Source organism: Eretmochelys imbricata, chromosome 2 (assembly GCF_965152235.1).
Source record: "Eretmochelys imbricata isolate rEreImb1 chromosome 2, rEreImb1.hap1, whole genome shotgun sequence".
Taxonomy (NCBI): domain Eukaryota; kingdom Metazoa; phylum Chordata; order Testudines; family Cheloniidae; genus Eretmochelys; species Eretmochelys imbricata.
The window spans coordinates 160,867,394-160,887,409 of NC_135573.1; the positions used below are offsets into that span (position 1 = coordinate 160,867,394).

At 42.3% G+C, this 20,016-nt stretch overlaps 1 protein-coding gene across 4 annotated transcripts in view; it reads left to right on the forward strand.

Annotated features, from left to right (window-relative positions):
• TMEM245 (transmembrane protein 245) overlaps window positions 1-20,016 on the forward strand; it is a 125,048-nt gene that overhangs the window by 78,855 nt on the left and 26,177 nt on the right. For all 4 annotated transcript variants that reach the window (XR_013345259.1, XR_013345258.1, XM_077810922.1 and 1 more), the window contains one exon: window positions 13,053-13,198. Coding sequence is in view for 2 of the 4 variants with exons in the window: in XM_077810922.1 (XP_077667048.1) it covers window positions 13,053-13,198 (146 nt within the window). In the remaining 2 variants the exon portion in view is untranslated. The remainder of the gene's footprint in view (window positions 1-13,052; window positions 13,199-20,016) is intronic.

The following is a 20,016-nucleotide window of genomic DNA, read 5'->3' on the forward strand; positions in this document are numbered from 1 at the left end:
CTTAGTCCTGCTGTGCCACTGCCCAGGAGCTGCTTGAAGTAAGCAGCATCCGGCCGGAGCCTGAACCCGTCTGGCACTCCAACCCCCTGCGCCAGCTCTGAACCCTCTCCTGCAGCCCAGCCCTGAGCCCCCCGCCACACCTACCTCCCCCCCAGAGCCCACACCCCCTCCTGCACCCCGTCCCAGCCCCTTCCCAGAGCCTGCACCCCAACCCTTTGCCCAAGCCCTGAGTCCCCTCCCAGAGCCTGCACCCTGAACCCCCTCCTGCACCAACTCCGTCACAGAGCCTGCACCGTGAACCTTCTCCTGCACCCCAACCCCCTGCCCCAGGTTCAGCTTGGAGCCCCTCCCACACTCCAAACCCTTTGGCCCCAGCCCAGAGCCCACACCTCCTCCTGCACCCCAACCACTTGGCCCAGCCCGGTGAAAGTGAGTGAGGGTTGGGGAAAGCAAGAGATGGAGTGGGCAGGGCCTCGGAGAAGGGGTGGGGCAATGGTGTTTGGATTTGTGTGATTATTGTTGTTTCTACGTTTTCTTTGAGGTAGATCGTGGGTTGTACTTAAATTCAAAAAGTGATCTTGTGCTTAAAAAGGTTGGAGACCACTGGTCTAGATATACTTGGTCCTGCCTCAGATTCCACGGGCTAGACTTGGTGACATCTGGAGATCTTTTCCAGCCATATTATTATTATTACCTCCACGTATGTGAATAGTGTGATGTGAAAAGGTTTTATTGGTATGAGTTTAGGAAGGTCAATTTACTTACGTAAGCATGTTTTATGTAGGTCATTTTAAATGAGTATAGCTAACATAACTTTTATATGCATAGATTGTAATCTTTCAGAATCCTTTTAACCTTGTTGAAAAACTTGGTCTGACAGGGTGTCCGCTTATTTTGCTTACAGTTCTTTCTAAAATCTGGTATTGTCAGTTTTTCCTAAGTACATCTCCGAACAAAGGCATTGTTCTAAGTTGGGTAAAATTATTGTAGGGAATTGTAAGCAAAACTGCTGAATACACAATTACTGTTTTATGTTGCATTCATTAAGGAAGTATTTTCAATTAATGAGTTTTATTTACCAAAATGATTTTTTCATTGCAATATGCTTATTAGATTTGTGTATTCTTTAACACTAGTGCACATACTAAAATAGTGGTTTGATACGTACTTTTAAAAAAGCTCTTGTTTTTAATAAAAGGTATCACTTTGTTTTTTGTGTGTGTGCATGTGGGACTTAGTTTTTTAAAGATTCTTTTGATTCTAAATCTGATAGCCACACAGCTGTGTGGAGTAGTTACTAATGTTAGAGGTGATTTTTCTTCTTTCCATTGCAGCTGTGTGTTGACAGCTGCTACTTTTAAATAACTTAATGGCTGGAACAGAGCCCGAGGCTTATGATCACCTAGATCTCAGACACTGAGAGAGCTTGTGTCAAGGACTCTGGCCTGAGTGAGTTTTTTAATCTAAACAAACACTGACCTTGGAAACATGATTGAAATCCTGGTGGTGTTTTTGTTGTGTGGTGTTTCAAAATATTTGTTTTGAATAATTGGAAGAAAGTGAAGGCCTACTGCCAGATTAACTTCAGCAGTTAATAGAGACAGTGAGGAGACAAGATCTTTTCACATTTGTTTGGATAACTAAAATTGCATAACTTAAATCAAATGCTAATTTGGGGCAATTGTGTGGGTTCTCAATCACACAGGTAAAATATAAGAGTGGGCTATGAGGATTTCTTAGCTGAATTGCTACCTTAAGTTCCAGACAAATGACTTTTACATCTATTTGTAGTTATGTTGTTCTGCAGTTGTCCCTTACTTCAACTGAGGGAGAAAAGCATAGAAAATAGATATGTGTATATAATTATTTACATTTCTTCCTGGGTCTAATATTTTACCCATGATGAAACACTGAAAGCAGTTTCTGTGGGCTAGTGAGATTACATTAGAAATAAAAATATTTAAAGATGAAGAGAGCCTGATGAATAGGTCTTCACAGTTCTTAAAGACCACATCTCCACCCTATCCCTGCATTGCCCCTCTTTCCCCCCCCCGGGGAGAGGGAGCTATTTCTGATATCTTCTACTATCTTCTTTGCTTTCATTTGTGTAAATCTTTCACAAACATTCTTGCACAAAAGGGGGAACATAACTTTTATGGTATAATGGATCAAATTTTTAATTTAAACTCAAACCTTAAGTTCTCCTAATAGTTTTTACTGTGTCTTTTACCATCTTCTTATAACCGTAAACAATTTTAAAAAGAGGAAAAAGGGCATCCTTAGCATAAGCAGTAAATCTGTCCATTGAGCCTGGTACACAGGGATCTAAACAGTCTGTTCACTGGGACAGTTATTAAAATGAACATGTTAGTTGTCATTCTGAGAACTCTGGAGAGCTGGTTTTGTTGGATTTAAATGATCTTTCCTAGCAAAACATCAGCTGAACTACCATCCAGATGATGATTTTTCTTTCAAAATAACGTGGAATTTTGCTGGGAATAATGGAACACTTTCCACTTGTCTCTTCATGTGCTTGTTTTCTAATGTAGTAAGTCTGAGAAGTGCAATATATTAAGGCATGTAGTAAGTGATAACTCTTACAGCTTTTGCAGCTTTCAAGTTTCATTCCCTATCATGTATATCAGACAGGGTATCAGTAATCCTGCATCAGTTCCTCTTCCTTGGGTTTGCACGAGGAGTCCTTACAACTTCTTTCCATGTATACTAGGTCATATTAATATCCAGTTTGTGAAAATTAGGTGTGAGGTTTTTCTGTAACCTCTGAGGCTCAGAACCTATATTCTGAGTGATATGGATATGTTGAACCCTGACTTGGTTCTCTAAAGTTTCCAGGTTTCTCTCCAATAACATTGTTTTTAATAAGTAATTTTATAAGTGTGGATGTCTCTTTTGCAATTTCCTTTATTACATTAAGCTCAAATTCAGTGTGCCCTATTCTCTACTCCTTTTGTGGAAACACTTGAAATTCAAAGGTTGACAGCTTCACGGAAACTCACTATTTTCTAGTGAGGAAACAGATTTTTGTAGAGATCCCATCTTATGTGCAGCACCAAGATAATTTCTTCCTACAATATTTCAGAATACCCTTTCACTTCAGCCAGTGGTTCAGAGAGGAAGATTTTACCAAATGCACTGTGCTACTACTCCTGGCTTGAGAAGTCTGAGCCATCTGATTTCCACTTATTTCCTCCTATTTTCTGCTTACCCCTACTGTTAGCCATCGGAGGCAGCTATTCCCCTCAGTGGTGGTGTCAAGGCTGATTCCCCACTCTGGCATTTTGAGTGTGGAAGGTGGGGGCCCGCAAGGATTCTAAAACTTAATACTGGCCACTCCAGGCTTGTATTAAACTCCTAAGGTTACAGCTTTTCTCTGACCATGGATGGATAGATGTTGCCGCCACCCAAGTGCAAAAACCCCTTTGAACACCCAGGAAAGCACACTTGGGAATTCCTTCCTGTGGGGTACCCTCAAGCCCTTTCACTCCTGTTTCCGGGGAAGAGCTGAGAAAGAAAACAAAGGAAATCAGCTGTTGCCACCAGCTAATTAAACAAACCTCTTAAGGACACACAAATCCAATCCTGTTCTTAAAAAAGGTAAATGTTGTTAAAAACAAAAAGAAAGAAAATACATCTGGAATTTAGGCATTTTGCTAGGTTTTAAAAAGAACAGTTACAAGGATTAAGTATCAAGAGAGCTTCTTGAGGTCCATCTTAAAGTTACAAGCAAAACAAAAGCACCTGGAGTTAGCACAGAGGAGTCCACAAGCCATAAAGAAATAAAAAGAAATAAACCTAACCGCATCTTTCTAGACATTTCCTGATCTACTTACATATCTGGGGTTTTAAATTAGTAGTTTCTCGGTATGATCTGATGATTTTCCATACCTCGCCCAAAGCTTCTTACAGCATTGCTGCTCTGTCCCCCTCTTCCCTGGAGAACAGACAGACAAAAGGGACGTTTTTTCCCAATTTTAAAAGTTTTAGCCTGTCCATTGGCTCCCTTGGTTAGGTGCCCACTCCCTTCCTTTTACCTATGGACTTGGTAATGCTTTACAGGTAAAGCAAGTAGAGAACAGCTACTAAGAGGGGTTTTATAGCTAACTGGCTGGCTGGGTGCCCATAAAATGGAGCTATCCCCTCCCCCTTATTTATCACAGGTGGACACTGAGAGTTTATTTCCTCTCTGCAATGGGCACATCACCCAGAAATTTATATTGTTTTTTTTTAACATCTGTTTTGAAAACAGAGATGTTCAGTTGAAGCTCTTCCTCCTAGATAAGTCTAAGGCCTAAGACCTTTTAAAGCAGGCTCCTTCTGGGTCCAAGCAGTCCTCTGAAAAAAGTGCCTCAGCAGTAATTTCCTGTGTCTCAACTTCCAGGGCTCATGCTTAATCAAAGCCTTCTACGGATCCTTTTGTCATTCCCTCCTCCCATCCAGAAAGGGGGAGATATCAGCTCCTCTCATCCAAGGAGCATAGATGCAGATCTTCGTCTAAATTGAAAGAGACATCTCCACTTTCAACTTGAAAAGAGGACACCAGAAGGCCTCAACAAGGGTCCCTCTGGTGTCTGCAAAAACACTGAAGTTAGACCTCAGAATGACTTCATCAGCATCCATCTGTCTTGGATATAGAGTCTGAAGTATCACCTCATGGGTTTGCTCTAGTGCTGATAGGGCTGTTTGTTCTGGTACCGATCGCTTCGGCACCACTCACCCTGGTACTAACAATATATGGTTTCTTCTTGGCACCTGTGTCATCAGGGCCAAGCTTTACAATGCCAGGGGGTTGGTTATATTGATCTTATCTGAATTATCTTTGCTTTCTGTCTCAATTAAGATTACTGAACTGCTACTGCAAGCTTTGTTACTGGGTCCGTCCTCTGCCCTGGTGCGGCATCTCCCCACCTGCATCCCTCAGACTCCTTTTAGATCTGCTCTACCTCTGCCAAAAGAGTATTCATACTCTCCTTCCTCTGATATTGGTGTGGACGGATCACCTTCCTGTTCCTCCTCAGAGTGTAATCCTTAGTATTCTGATAAAGATTCCAGGGCTACGAGTTGTGGCATACACAGGGAATGGCCTCCCTCCTGGTACATGATACTGTCATGGTTCGGCTTCTTGGCCTTGCTGGGCATCTTGGTGTGTGCGTGAGGCAAGGAGACCCAGTTCCTCTGTGGCATGTAAAACTTCACCACAGGAATTGCTCAGAACTCAACTATAGCAACCCTTATCTCTCTGTGGTGGAGACTATGCAAATTGAACTTTCAGAAGAGGGGCAGTGACTGCAGTAATCCTCTGATGTGATTCTAACGGATATGTTGTCATCATTGCCAGATGAAGCTGTTATGCTATCCACTTACCTCACCACCTGACAACAGGGCATTCTAAGACTAACTTTGCAGGATGGCAGAAGCACTGGAGATTCCTGAAGGCCATCCAGGCTCACAAATTTGGGGGCATTTTACACTCTTCTTTACTTTAAAGACACACACTGTCTGTCAGTGGAGCCTTTTAGAACCTGCTTAGCTCCTCTAGAAAATCCCAGCATCTAAACTCCTGACTTCAAAAGGACAGATAAGATACCTAGTTCCCTTCTATGGGATTTGAGTACTTCTTTCTACATCTTTCACTGGGTTCTTTGGTTATAGCAGCTCACAAGAGAATGAGACAACAGGCCTCAAAGCTAACTTAAAGAAACTGAGCCAAAAGAGACTAGAAAGAGCTACTCTGCAACTCAGAATAGCTAATTACCAAGCTCTCCTTTCAAAAATGTGATTATTTTAACTGGTACAAGGTATCAGAGTTTTTAGATTAGATTCTAGAATCTAAAGAGGAACAATCATTGATCCAGGAGGGTCAATTTACAAAATATCTTAGTAGATTGACTCATCGGATACCACAGCTAGGTCAATGGCAACTACAATTATCATGCCTCATGTATCCTGGCTGCAGTCATCTAGGTTAACGAGAGAAATTCTGAATGCAATCAAGAATCTCCCTTTTTTGTAAGGAATCAATTTTCCTTTCTGATGCCACTGATGATGCAATATGTTAAGATTCTCAAGCTTCACTGAGATCTTTAACCACTTACACTGCTCATCCCAGAAGGAAACAACCAAATCAGATGAAGATCCCATTCTCAGTCATATTAGTGACCAGCCAAATCATCCAGGAAGAGGTAGAAATTCCAGATGAGGAGGCAGCCGTCTACTGTTACTGCTACCACTACAAGAACAATGCTATCTTCCAAGCAGTCAGTTTGATGATCATGTTGAGAGCAGCTGGGAACAACTCGTAAAGGATCTCTATCACTTCCTTACCCCATATGGAGATTGGTGGTTGTTTTTGTTTTTTATTTTCAGGTAGCCTGGAACAAGATTACATCAGAGCACTGGGTTTTGCGCGCTATACAAATCGGTTATTTGATCGAGTTCCAGGAGTTTCCCATCTCTTTGGAGGGACTGCTCTCATCAGACACTATTCTATCAAGCTGTACAATTCCTCCTTATGCTTGGAGTAAGGGAAGAGAGTTTTTTAATTCACAGAGAAGAGTATTTACTCCTGTTACTGTCTAGTTCTCAAGAATGTATGCAGTGTTGTAGCTGTGTTGGTCCCAGGGAGACAAGGTGTCTGAAGTTTTTGGACCAACTTCTGTTGGTGAGACAGATGAGCCTTCACAGAGCTCTTCTTCACATCTGGGAAACTAGCCCAAGTAAATAAGTTCAAAATGGGGCACCAACCTGACTTCTTGGGAACTAAAGAGCTCTGAACACATTCATCTGTCAGTGCATATTCAGAATGGTGACCCTTGCTAAAATAATCTATACCTTGGATCTTCTAGACTGGTTTGCAGCTCTGAATCTGCAGGATGTATATTTCCATCCCACCAGCACACAAGGACATAATTGTAATTTTGTAGTTGGGAAGGCACATTATCAGTCTGCAGCCCCAAAAGTCTGGCTGACTTTGCGTTTGTTGTTTACAAGAATGGTTGAAGTCCACTTACCAATCTGAACAGACATCATATATAGACATGGAAATACAGATTCCACAAGGATCACACTGCCTGGATGCTGTTAGACTGTCTTAGAAAGGACTTTTTCTAGAGATGTGCAGAATATCTTAATACAAAGTGGAAAAGGTTCAACAAGATCTGTTTATGCAAGTGGAAAAGTTTGTCTGGTCATCTCAGGGCATTTTGTCTCCAACTCACACAGTTTCTTCATATGTTCACATACAAGTTATATTTAAGGATTCAGATATCTCGATCAGTTCACTCCAGATTCACGTAGCAGCAATATCTGCAAGTCATCCAACATATTCAAGATCATAATTTTTTTTTTCTCATCCAGCAGTGGTCAGGTTTCTCAAGGTTCTGACTCATGTATTTTCACTAGTGGGGGAACCACCCACCTGTCTCTGGAATATTGTCCTCCAGGGGTTAATGCAGTGGTGCCCACATTTTTCCTGTTGCATCCTCTCTTACCAGTAATTGAATGTGTCCATGCTTCCCCTCCATTGCTGCACAATTGGCTTAGCAGAGGGGCTGTGACTGGGGCCGGAGCAGGGCTGCAGCTGGGGCTCCTTCCCCACCCCCTGTGGGAGCTGACCCAGGCCCTGTTGTGCATCCCTCCCCAGTGTTCCTCTGTGCCTTCCTGGGGGGGGGGAGCACCCCACAGTTTGAGGGCCACTGGGTTTATGGGTCCTTCATTTGAACCCTTCGCTACCTGTTCTGTGTTGCATCTTTCTATGAAGATGGTGCTCTCAGTAACAATCACTTCAGAAATGAGTTGACCAGAACGGCAACTTATTAAGAAATATTTACTCTTACAGATTTAGATAATGAAACTGAAGTGAATCTTGTAACTCACATGTAGCATACCACTTTCAGAAATCCAACAAAACAGCTCTGCGTTAAGGTCTCAGCAAGACTGTAGTTCTTTGCCTCTCAAACACTTAAACTTTTTTGTTTTTGCAAGAGAACTCTCTGAAAGTCAGATAACACCTTCATTTTACATTAAAACCTCAAGTGTTTATGTTCAAATAGACCAGTTGTCTTCATTTAACTCAATATTGCTCTGGGTGTCTCAGCAATTCAACCTAGCACAAACAGGAACAGCTCCTCTTTAGTTGTATTCTCTTAAACCAGGGCTGAATCTGGCCCTGTAATCAGTGACACATGTTTTTGGTAGCTACCAGTGTGGTGCTTTGCTCTTGTTCAATGATAAGTCGGCTGCCTGCGTGTTCCCTCTGCGTGCTGACCCAGCTCTATGCAGATAGCTAACACAGCAGACCCCGAGAGAACCCCCAAAACCCACAGACTCTAGTAAGATACGAAGGAACCCGAGCCAGATTTATTGTCAAATGAAGCACAGTAATAGTTCCCTATAGACTTTATAGGGCATACTACGAATTTGTGCTCCCTGGCAATGGACACAGCTCAGTCAGTGGCAGGACACTTCACTGCCCCCTAGGCTGGACACATCAGAACGATGTGCGCTCCCTAACCTACTTTTATACAGTTGCAGGACAGATTACTTTTCATAGTTTAAATGAATTTATTCAGTATGTTGTCCTTTTGACCCTGTCTTTAAGATGCACCTGCCTGTTCCTTGTTGTGTTTATGGAGTGTTCTGATGCTGTCTTGGCACAAGTTCCTTTCATTAGCACTTACGTGTGTGTGCACGTGCTTCTAACAATCTTTTCTTGTTAACTTCTGTGAGTGGGACCTGCCTTTGGCTCACAGCCCAGCTTTGCTTAACACTGCCTGGAAGTACTTTGGTTTAGGCTTCAGGCCTCAGACTGGGCCTCTGATACAAGAGTTTGTTTCAGGGCCTTCTCTTACTACACCACAGGCTAGCTCTGTTTTGTTAGTGTTTTAAATAGGATTGAATTTACACATTTTCTGTAAATGAACAGTGAATAAAGTTGGTTCAGCTCATGTTTTTACTGCAGAAAAGGAAGATAAAAGTGCCATTTGACCAAAGGAGACCTGCAGTTCTGTTGGGGGAATATGGAAATTTTCAACACATTTTTAATATGTCAGCAATAAAGCCCCCGGACAGACAATAACTCAGTGAACGGCAGGGATAGTAATGTTTCCCAATGTACAGAGCTGTCTCACACACAATTAAACTACATTGATATATAGTTCTAGGCTATATATTTTAGCACAGAATTTTCTCACCAGTCACTTTTCTTTTTAGATGCAGTCCTTTGGTGCCTCAGTTATGACTTAGAAGTTTAATTTTTGCATATAGTTTAATTTTTAAATTAAGAAATCACTAAGTGCCTTGTAAAATGGCTTAACCGGTTATCTTCAGTGGCCTCCCTCTTCTTTTGTTGACCCACAATTGAAGTTAATAGAGCCTTGCATTGCTTCCTCACTAGAGGCTAAGGTGATTCTGAAATTTTCCAAAACATACTCAAGCTTACTTAAGATCTAGTAATGGACAAAGGGGACTGCATGCCTTAATGTTGCATGTAATGTTGGGACTATTCTGCTTGTGGGAGGAGGGGGCAAGTCAGTTATATTTAATTTAGTATTTATCTTGTGATTCCTGGCATTACTTTGCACAATGTGTTCTCTTTTTTCAAAATTTAATTGCACATTCATATAAATGGAGTTGTTGGAGTGTGATGCTCTAATTACATGCATTTGCACTTGATATTAATTAAATGATCAGCTCAAATAAATGAGCTGTATGTCTGTGTATCATTTAGTTCAACTAACTCCCTTCTTCCACTCTTACTTCTTCAAGATAGGAAAGGGTCCTCAGATGCTGCTGCATTGTTGCTCCCTAGGAAAGGGAAGCCCCTGCTGCCATTCCAAATAGGGGAAGAGGCTACGGTGTGAGGGTGGTGCCATGCAGACTGAGCTAAAATTGTCCTGTGTGATAGTGCACCTAGGGCTTCCGGCTGTAATCCAGTCCTGCACACTTTGCGTTCCAAGTGGGAACGAGTTCTGCCGGCAGCTCGTCAGTTCAGACCTGTGCTGCCCTATTATATTCCTGTGGCTCGCTTTCAAAAATAATCAAGGGCAGTCCTAACCATCCAGGAGAGCTCTTGTCCTGCTTTCTAACTCCCCCTTTCATGAGTAGCAGTGTGGCTTATGTGGTGAAAGCAGCACAGAAAGAGGTGCTCTCCCAGTGTAATGCTCTGGCAAAACAAGGCTAATGCAATCCTTGGATGTATAAATGAAGGAGTAGTAAAGAGTAGTGGGGAGTTGATTTTTATCTCTGAGTACAGTATTGATGACACCAATGCTGGAATACTGCACCCAGTTCTGGTGTCCACATTTGAAAAAGGATGTTGAAAAACTGGAGAGGGTGTAGAAAAGAGCCACACAAATTATTTGAGATCTGGAAAAAATGCCTTATAGTTGCTGTAAAATCCCCAAATTTATCCACTCCTTCCACATGTGGTGCTGCCCTTATCTTCTCCATAACCAATTCCCTAAGCCCTCACCCTTAACTTGTAGTTTTTGCTACCTAATCTTTGGTGTTACCCTCTTTCATTTTCTATTTATCTGTGGTCTAAGACGCATATCTAAGGTGAGTGTTCTATGTTGTCTTGTAAGACTTTTTCCTGCGATCACCTTGTGGTCCTTTATATCTTTTGTTTTCTTCTAGGAATCATGAAAAATAGTCAGTCTGGCTCCCACTCTTGTTGGTAATAAGCTGTTTCTCTCTTTTTGTAAAGAATGTGTTGGATACTACTAGGTCATGAGCTTGTATCAGGTGCAATATGCTTTCTTCTTTGTCATGTAAAGTTCCGTAGCCCTGGCCACCATGTTGTCTGCTATATCCATGCCTGTCTCTTCCAGCATGTCCATTTAAGTAGGTGCCGATAATTATTTCCTCATTTTCTGGAATTTTTTGAAGAGCATTGTCTTACATCTTCCAGAGAGTTGGCTTCTCATCCTCCGCACAGTCAGACTAAGAAGCATTTAGCAATCCACCTTCAAAAGCCAGCTTGACCATCATTAACCTGTCACAGATTCTATTTATTGTCACCACTCTTTCCTTTATTTTACCATTGAGCTATGGCTACTGTTTCTTGAGTTGGAGGTCCCACAGTAAATTGTTTTGTATCCTTCCCCAATATGTTTTGCCTTTTTCACTTTTCATTTTGTTTCCAAGATACATGCTATCTGTACTTTCCACCTCTTCAGTGTTTCCTAGCTCCGTGTTACAGCCAGTTACTAGACCAGCATTCCAATGTGCCAGTCTGATCTTCGATTTCTGGGCTAGAAACTGCATGCTTCTGAAGTTACACTGTAACCCTCACCTACAACACTTGGCCAAGGGGCACCGTGCATCATTTCTAGAGAATACTCTTGTATTGTTTTGATTTATTTGAGGACTCAGTGTCAGTTTATGGCAAATTTTACATCTGGCTGCCAACCTAACGCAAGCCCGCCTCCTTTTTCTATCAGGCTTGGTACTGGCAATGATGATGGATATATTGGAGAGTGCTAAACTAGTTGTGGGTGAATCAAAAGAGAGAGCCTTTATTCAAAAAGCAACTTGGTGTTGGAGTAAAATAGAGATGAAGTGGTAAAAGATGAGAGAAAAAAAACTCTGGCGAAGTAGTAGGAACAAACAAGAGGTGGAGGAATAGTAGTATGTAAAGAAATTGCCCAGGAACATAGTTACAAAAGCAAAAGCAAAGGTTTTGGAGAAATTTTACATAAGACTTAGAACAAAGGCGGGGGAAAAGGGAATGTATAGACTGGTGAAAGCACAAGGCAGAAGTACCAAACATGTAAAGGAAGTGAGGTTCGTCTAAGATGGTGTTGACTGTTGATAGTCACATAAAGGATTGATGGAAAAGGTATTTTGAACAGCTTTTAAAAGAAGAAAATCCAAGAGACTAATGCTATTCTGTGCTCTACTGCACCAAAGTTCATCGTTCTATCAAACCAGATGAAGCTGCAAGTGCTCTAAAAGAAATTAAAAATAAGGCTGAGGTTCAAACAGAATCGCTACTGAGGCATAGAAAAAGCTTGGAATAGAAGATATCCCTCTGCTGGCATTCTTGTACAGCTCCATCGTGTGATGGGAAAAGATACTAAATACATGGAGGAAAAGGACCTTGGTGCCAAAATGCAAGGAAAAAGATGGTTGCTATTGATCTGGAAAAGACCTTTGACAGAGTTCCAAGACAAGTCATCTGGTAGTGTATGAGGGAGAAAATGGTACCAGAACTTTGTGTGGATTGTTCAAGCCACATATATAGGTGCTATATCAATATTCAGAACTTCTGGTGGTGAAACAGACAAACTCTTGGTAAAGGTGGGAGTGTGTCAGGGATCAACACTGAAGTTTCTCTTGTTTATCCTTGTCCTGGATACCCTCAAGGAATATACAGAAGGAGGCATCTTGATGCATGCTGTTGCAGGTATCGTTCTGTGCAGTGGGGAGAAAGATAGGTAGTCTAGAAGAGGATTTTGATAACTGGAGCGATATGAGCTCAAAATAAGCAGAGGAAAAACAGAGCGTATGGTATGTAATTTCAATATTGTGAACACTGAAGACTTATTCTTGAAACTAGATGGGCAGACTGTTACAGAAAACACATAGTTTCAAGTATCTGGGTTCCAGAATCTTGGAACATGGGGAAGCGGAGGACAAAATTAGAACTAGGATAATAAAATGTCTCACTCAAATGATAAGAGGTGTAATATGTGACAGAAAGATGCCACTAAGATTAAAAGGGAAAGTCTGACTGATTCTCTGGGAGCTCTTCCAAACTAAGATGCAATAAAAGACTGGTGCCTCTGCACTGGGGGGAAAAAAATGATTGCTTGGAACTCTTTCAGGTAACTGTCAAATCCCTTTTTCAAAAGCAAGATTTACTTTTAGATGTGCCATCTGTATGACCTGCAATGCATTTCTCTAAGTCTGTGTGTCCAATAGCATTTTTTGCATTTCCCAATTATGTTAAATGATCTGAAACGTATTTGCATCCTATTATCTGCGTAGTGTTTAATGCTTTTTTTCCTTTCAAATTGTGTTTTGTTTTACAGGTGATTTTCCTGACCACGCTGTTTTATCTGTTAAGTTCCAGTGATGAGTACTACAAACCAGTGAAGTGGGTGATTAGCTTGACACCTTTGTCGCAGCCAGGCCCATCCTCAAATATAGTTGGCCAGTCTGTGGAAGAGGCCATAAGGTATGATGTTGCTTTCTCACTAGCTGTGGCAAACCATTTTTTTTGTGAGACTGACATATTTTTGTTGTATGAATATTGAATAATTTTAGTTTAGTTTAATTTTAACTGTTCATGTTAAGGATGTGCAGTTGTGGCTGCTCATATTTCAAGGACTTAGTGTATGTTAATAACAGACCAGTGTGTCCCTGTTGGGATGAGGCAGAGAAGAAAATCTTGATCCAGATTGTTCCACACTAAACGTGCCACCTTTGTCTCTCCCCTTTCCCCTCCTAAAAAAACCCTTCAATTGTTGGAACTTTTGAAAATTACATTTTACTGAGACATTTTATAATACAACTGTTTTTAATTTCACGGTTACTTATTTTGTGATAATTAACTAAAGATGTTTCTAGATATCCTCTTACAGTAGCAGCTTACAAACATTAGTATAGTTGACTGTATTTGCTTTTCATCCCATGGCATGAGGGAACAGAGCAGCCATAGTGGCAGAGACTAGCTTCTTCGCTTTTTTTGATTTGGGCTGTCTGCATTTCATTAGGTTACTAAGTAGAGCTGCACTAAGTAAACTCATCCTGTTTGCAATCCTGCTTCTGTGCTTTAGTGCCTGGCCAGTTTCTCCCAAGTTGTCTTTCCATGACCCCATACATTTATATAGCATCTTTGATTCCACAGTGGCAGAGACTAGCTTCTTTGCTTTGTTGATTTGGGCTGTGGGCATACTCCTAGCTGCAAAGTGCTATTCAGCAAAGAATTTAAGTTTCACTTTGTAGACCCATATCACAGATAATGCAATGGATTGGATCAGTATATAGGAAAACAATGAACTGGAGGGGATGGAAACTAAGGGAGGAGAGAAGTAAAGCCAGAGAAGCAAGGTGTAGGGAAGGAAAGAGACAACAGGCATCAGCGGTAGATAAAGCAGAGCCAACGATTGGGAAGTATAAGGGGATGCTGGCCTGCCTTGCTGACAAAGACTTTATTTTGAAGATGCAAGAAGTCAAATTTGACTTTAAAAGAATGCAGATATAAAGATATGCAGAAGTGTGTGCTGTCAGGTCTCTTTAGTCTACCCTTGTTCCCTAATCCCTGTATGCGTCTCTTTTCCTACCTTCGCTCTGTTAATCTAAATTGTACCCTGAATGTTAAGTTGCACACACATCTACAGAGTTTGCCATAACACTGAGGGTATATCTATACTACAATGGTCCAGTGATGTGCCAATGTAGTGCTGTAGCGTAGCTGCTGCTTGCATTGATGGAAGGGTTTTTTTCTGTCGAGATTGTTAATCCACCTGTCCAAAAGACAGTAGCTAGGTTGGGAGAAGAACTCTTCCATTGACTTGGCTGCCTCTACACAGGGGGTTAGGTTGACCTAACTACGGTGCTCAGGGACATTTTCCACAGCATTGGGCAACATAGCTATGTCAGTATAATTTTTAAGTATAGACTGCACCTGATATGGGATCCTCATGCCAGAACATATACTTCAGGAATTATTTTGGGGCAGTTCTATGGCCTTTGTTATTCAGATCAGACTTGATGATCACAATGGTCCCTTTTGGCCTTGGAATCAATATGGGATACATTAGCTGCAGCCTTAAGATGGAATAAATACAGTGGGTTATGTAGAGCAGCAAAAAGGAGAATGAAAGGACTTACTATTTTTGAGATAATATGGTTTCCATAAGGCAGTTTTTGCTGAACTTAATGACCAATTTCTTGAGGACTAATGGTCAGAATAGACTAATGGTGGGGACTTCTCTTGAATTATTACGGCTAGTGTGGTTTGATGCTTATTGTTACATGTATATCTGATCATTGTCTGTCAGATCTCATGCCATTTGGGAAAAAAATTATGATTCTGTCAGTTCATCAGGCTGCCTGCAGGAAAATTGCTTGTTTGTCACAGTGTGGCAAGTATCTTGTCTTAAAAAAAAAATTAAAATAAATCAGTTTTTCCCAGATTCTGACCTTGAAGGAGAGTAATACGCTAAAGCTGCATGTGCATCTGATATGGCTTATATATTAAATCTATAGATACAATTTTGTCATGGTAAAATGGTTCATAATTCATAGCACAGTCTTGGTAAGAAATAGATAATTTCACACTCTAATAATGGGAACCTTGTGTGTACCCTGCTGCTGCATGTTAACAGTTTTAGTTTGCTTTGATCTAGTCCTCTTTGAAATGTGATTAGATCATAGAATCATAGAATATCAGGGTTGGAAGGGACCTCAGGAGGTCATCTAGTCCAACCCCCTGCTCAAAGCAGGACCAATCCCCAATTAAATCATCCCAGCCAGGGCTTTGTCAAGCCTGACCTTAAAAACTTCTAAGGAAGGAGATTCTACCACCTCCCTAGGTAAGGCATTCCAGTGTTTCACCACCCTCCTAGTGAAAAAGTTTTTCCTAATATCCAACTTAAACCTCCCCCACTGCAACTTGAGACCGTTACTCCTTGTCCTGTCCTCTTCTACCACTGAGAATGGTCTAGAACCATCCTCTCTAGAATCACCTCTCAGGTAGTTGAAAGCAGCTATCAAATCCCCCCTCATTCTTCTCTTCTGCAGACTAAACAATCCCAGTTCCCTCAGCCTCTCCTCATAAGTCATGTGTTCCAGACCCCTAATCATTTTTGTTGCCCTTCGCTGGACTGTCTCCAATTTATCCACATCCTTCTTGTAGTGTGGGGCCCAAAACTGGACACAGTACTCCAGATGAGGCCTCACCAATGTCGAGTAGAGGGGAACGATCACGTCCCTCGATCTGCTTGCTATGCCCCTACTTATACATCCCAAAATGCCATTGGCCTTCTTGGCAACAAGGGCACACTGCTGACTCATATCCAGCTTCTCGTCCACTGTCACCCCTAGGTCCTTTTCCGCAGAACTGCTGCCTAGCCATTCGGTCCCTAGTCTGTAGCTGTGCATTGGGTTCTTCCATCCTAAGTGCAGGACTCTGCACTTATCCTTATTGAACCTCATCAGATTTCTTTTGGCCCAATCCTCCAATTTGTCTAGGTCCCTCTGTATCCTATCACTGCCCTCCAGCGTATCTACAAATTTAGTAGTATCCTCCCAGTTTAGTATCATCCGCAAATTTGCTGAGGGTGCAATCCACACCATCCTCCAGATCATTTATGAAGATATTGAACAAAACCAGCTCCAGGACTGACCCTTGGGGCACTCCACTTGACACCGGCTGCCAACTAGACATGGAGCCATTGATCACTACCCGTTGAGCCCGACAATCTAGCCAACTTTCTACCCACCTTATAGTGCATTCATCCAGCCCATACTCCTTTAACTTGCTGACAAGAATACTGTGGGAGACCATGTCAAAAGCTTTGCTAAAGTCAAGAAACAATACATCCACTGCTTTCCCTTCATCCACAGAACCAATAATCTCATCATAGAAGGCGATTAGATTAGTCAGGCATGACCTTCTCTTGGTGAATCCATGCTGACTGTTCCTGATCGTTTTCCTCTCATGTAAGTGCTTCAGGATTGATTCTTTGAGGACCTGCTCCATGATTTTTCCGGGGACTGAGGTGAGGCTGACTGGCCTGTAGTTCCCAGGATCCTCCTCCTTCCCTTTTTTAAAGATTGGCACTACATTAGCCTTTTTCCAGTCATCCGGGACTTCCCCCGTTCGCCACGAGTTTTCAAAGATAATGGCCAATGGCTCTGCAATCACAGCTGCCAATTCCTTTAGCACTCTCGGATGCAACTCGTCCGGCCCCATGGACTTGCGCACGTCCAGCTTTTCTAAATAGTCCCTAACCACCTCTTTCTCCACAGAGGGCTGGCCATCTATTCCCCGTGTTGTGATGCCCAGTGCAGCTGTCTGGGAGCTGACCTTGTTAGCGAAGACAGAGGCAAAAAAAGCATTGAGCACATTAGCTTTTTCCACATCCTCTGTAGGTTACCTCCCTCATTCATTAAGGGGCCCACACTTTCCTTGGCTTTCTTCTTGTTGCCAACATACCTGAAGAAACCCTTCTTGTTACTCTTGACATCTCTCGGTAGCTGCAGCTCCAGGTGCGATTTGGCCCTCCTGATTTCATTCCTACATGCCCGAGCAATATTTTTATACTCTTCCGTGGTCATATGTCCAACCTTCCACTTCTTGTAAGCTTCTTTTTTATGTTTAAGATCAGCTAGGATTTCACCGTTAAGCCAAGCCGGTCGCCTGCCATATTTACTATTCTTTCGACACATCGGGATGGTTTGTCCCTGTAACCTCAACAGGGATTCCTTGAAATACAGCCAGCTCTCCTGGACTCCTTTCCCCTTCATGTTAGTCCCCCAGGGAATCCTACCCATCCGTTCCCTGAGGGAGTCGAAGTCTGCTTTCCTGAAGTCCAGGGTCCGTATCCTGCTGCTTACCTTTCTTCCCTGTGTCAGGATCCTGAACTCAACCAACTCATGGTCATTGCCTCCCAGATTCCCATCCACTTTTGCTTCCCCTACTAGATCAGAGCTACTAGCGAAATGTTAATGAATGGCAGCTGATCAAAGTATACTAACAAACTGGTAAAGCAGGGCAGCACATAAATGGCAAAATTCAGGGGTTCCATGACAGTGGTGACCGCCGTCACATAATTGTAGCCTTAGTTAAATCACATGCTGATGAATAGTAGTCTGGGATGTACAGTAGTAGGATCAAGATACTGTGCTGATATGAATTATAACATCATAATTGCACTCCTCTAGTTCCTTTCATCTTAGACTCTCAGAGCATTTTACAAACATTAATACAGCCTCAAAACATCTCTGTGCACCCAACTCTGCCAAATAACCTAGAGATATTAGTGTAATGGGGGCTACCAGAAATGAAATTAATAATCTTCTCTAAAGGTATCATGAGTGCATAATTCTCACTCTTGGTTCTCATTCCTCTAAACCGGTGATTCTCAACCTATTTACCATTATGGGCTTCATATGCAGCTCTCTCTCTAGTATGTGGGCTGCAGCCCCACATAACTTGCTATGGGCCATAGTTAGTATATATATTATGTGGGGCTGCAGCTGTGTGTTGATTGGGCCTTGGGTTGAGAACCACTGCTCTAAAAACTACCTGACCGGGCATGTTCCAGGTACCTGAGTTGAGGCCCCAGAACATTTCAGTCAGTCCTTTCCTGATAGTGGTCAGTGAAGAAGCTGCCTCATAAATGTTACCCAGTGATTCTCAACTTCAGCTATGGCTCCTAGTGTTCATAGTTCTTTAAACAAGATTCAGGGTATCCTTTGTCCAGATTTCCAATCAATAGCAACAATTTTAGTTGGTACATTGGTGTTTTTTCAACAGGGCATAACTATGCAGCTGGTTTACTTACTATTTATTATTTAAAATGAGTTAGTGCCCAGAATTTGAAATACTTCCAAATGATAGGTAAGATGCACTCATAGGAACAGGGAAAGTACAACCAAAAAAGATTCATGCTTCAAGGGTTCTGCCTCAATTTTTCGGGTCAGTGAGAGGCTTCAGAAGCCCGACCTGTACCTTGGCTTTCAGCAGTCATTCAGCAAAGATTTGATGAACCAGTTGCCTGCACCAATTACAGTTTGGTCTCCTGTGGACAATCAGTAGTGGTTTTTATTCTTCTGTGTTCCATTGACGCCACGTCCGTGAAGTTGATGACACCTTCTCTCTGAACTGATTGAGCTATGAGCCTCTGTGTGGACAAACCCATCTCAGGTTGGCCCTCTGCTGTGTGCCATGTGTTCCACTCCTGATTGTTCCCTTCTCATTAATTCAGATTGTGGAGGTGCAGTTGAGAATGGCATTGGGGAGCTAGACGCCCAACTGGGCAGTGCAACAGCCCATAAATAGTCTTCTAAGTACTTGGAGCATACATTCACGTGGATCCCGCTTTGAATCATGCCTCTGAAGGTGTGCCTTTCCTGCAGTGTAAACCCAGGGTTAGCAGAGCTTGCGTTAGCAGACCCTGCCATTACCTGTTGAACCCTGGGTTCCAGCCTGGGGATCCAGTATCTCTACTGCATTATGCACACTTGAGTCCAACCACCTGTATCCCAGATTTCCTAGCACCCTCCCCAAAATATGGTTGCTCTAGCCCTTTGTTTGTGATGCGCTGTGGGAAAACTTGAATGTCCACCAAACCTGACTCCAGAGGACAAAGAGTGTCAGCCTGTGGGACTGTGGAATACTGTTGGCAAACTCCCAGAGCCCGAGTCCACTAGGACAGCATCTACACTACAAAGCATAAGGCTTGAACCCTGGGTCTAAGTTTGGGTCAGGCTCAGGCCTTCCACCCCTGCAGGGTCCTGGGATCCTGGATCTGAGCCCTGGGTTAACGCAATTTGTGTGTAGATGAAAGGAGGGTTAGAGTTGAGCCTGAGTTTGAACCCTGGAATTACGTTATAGTGTAAACTGCCCTAAGTCCTAGGGTTGAACTTGGAATGAATTTAAGACATTAGAAAATTAATCCAATGTTTTCTTTGTTTTGTTTTGTTTTGTTTTTTTAATACTGGTTCCCTAGGTAATACCGTAACTTAAAGAATTGTGTTGAAATGACTGATTTTATTTCTCACTGCTATGATCTGGCAGGCCTGCAGTTAGTCAGGTAAAGGTGAAGATTTATTCTATCCAACACTGAACGGTTTCCTTTGTCAGTCACAGGAATGTTTAAATCATGGCTGTATGCAAAGCAACCTATTAGTTTTGCTCAGTACTTTTACAGAGTTTGCACAGATTCAGTCTCTAAGGAAGAATACTGCTTATATGGTCCCCTTATCTTGTAGTACTTCTATATAGGACAGGTTTCAGAGTAGCAGCCGTGTTAGTCTGTATCC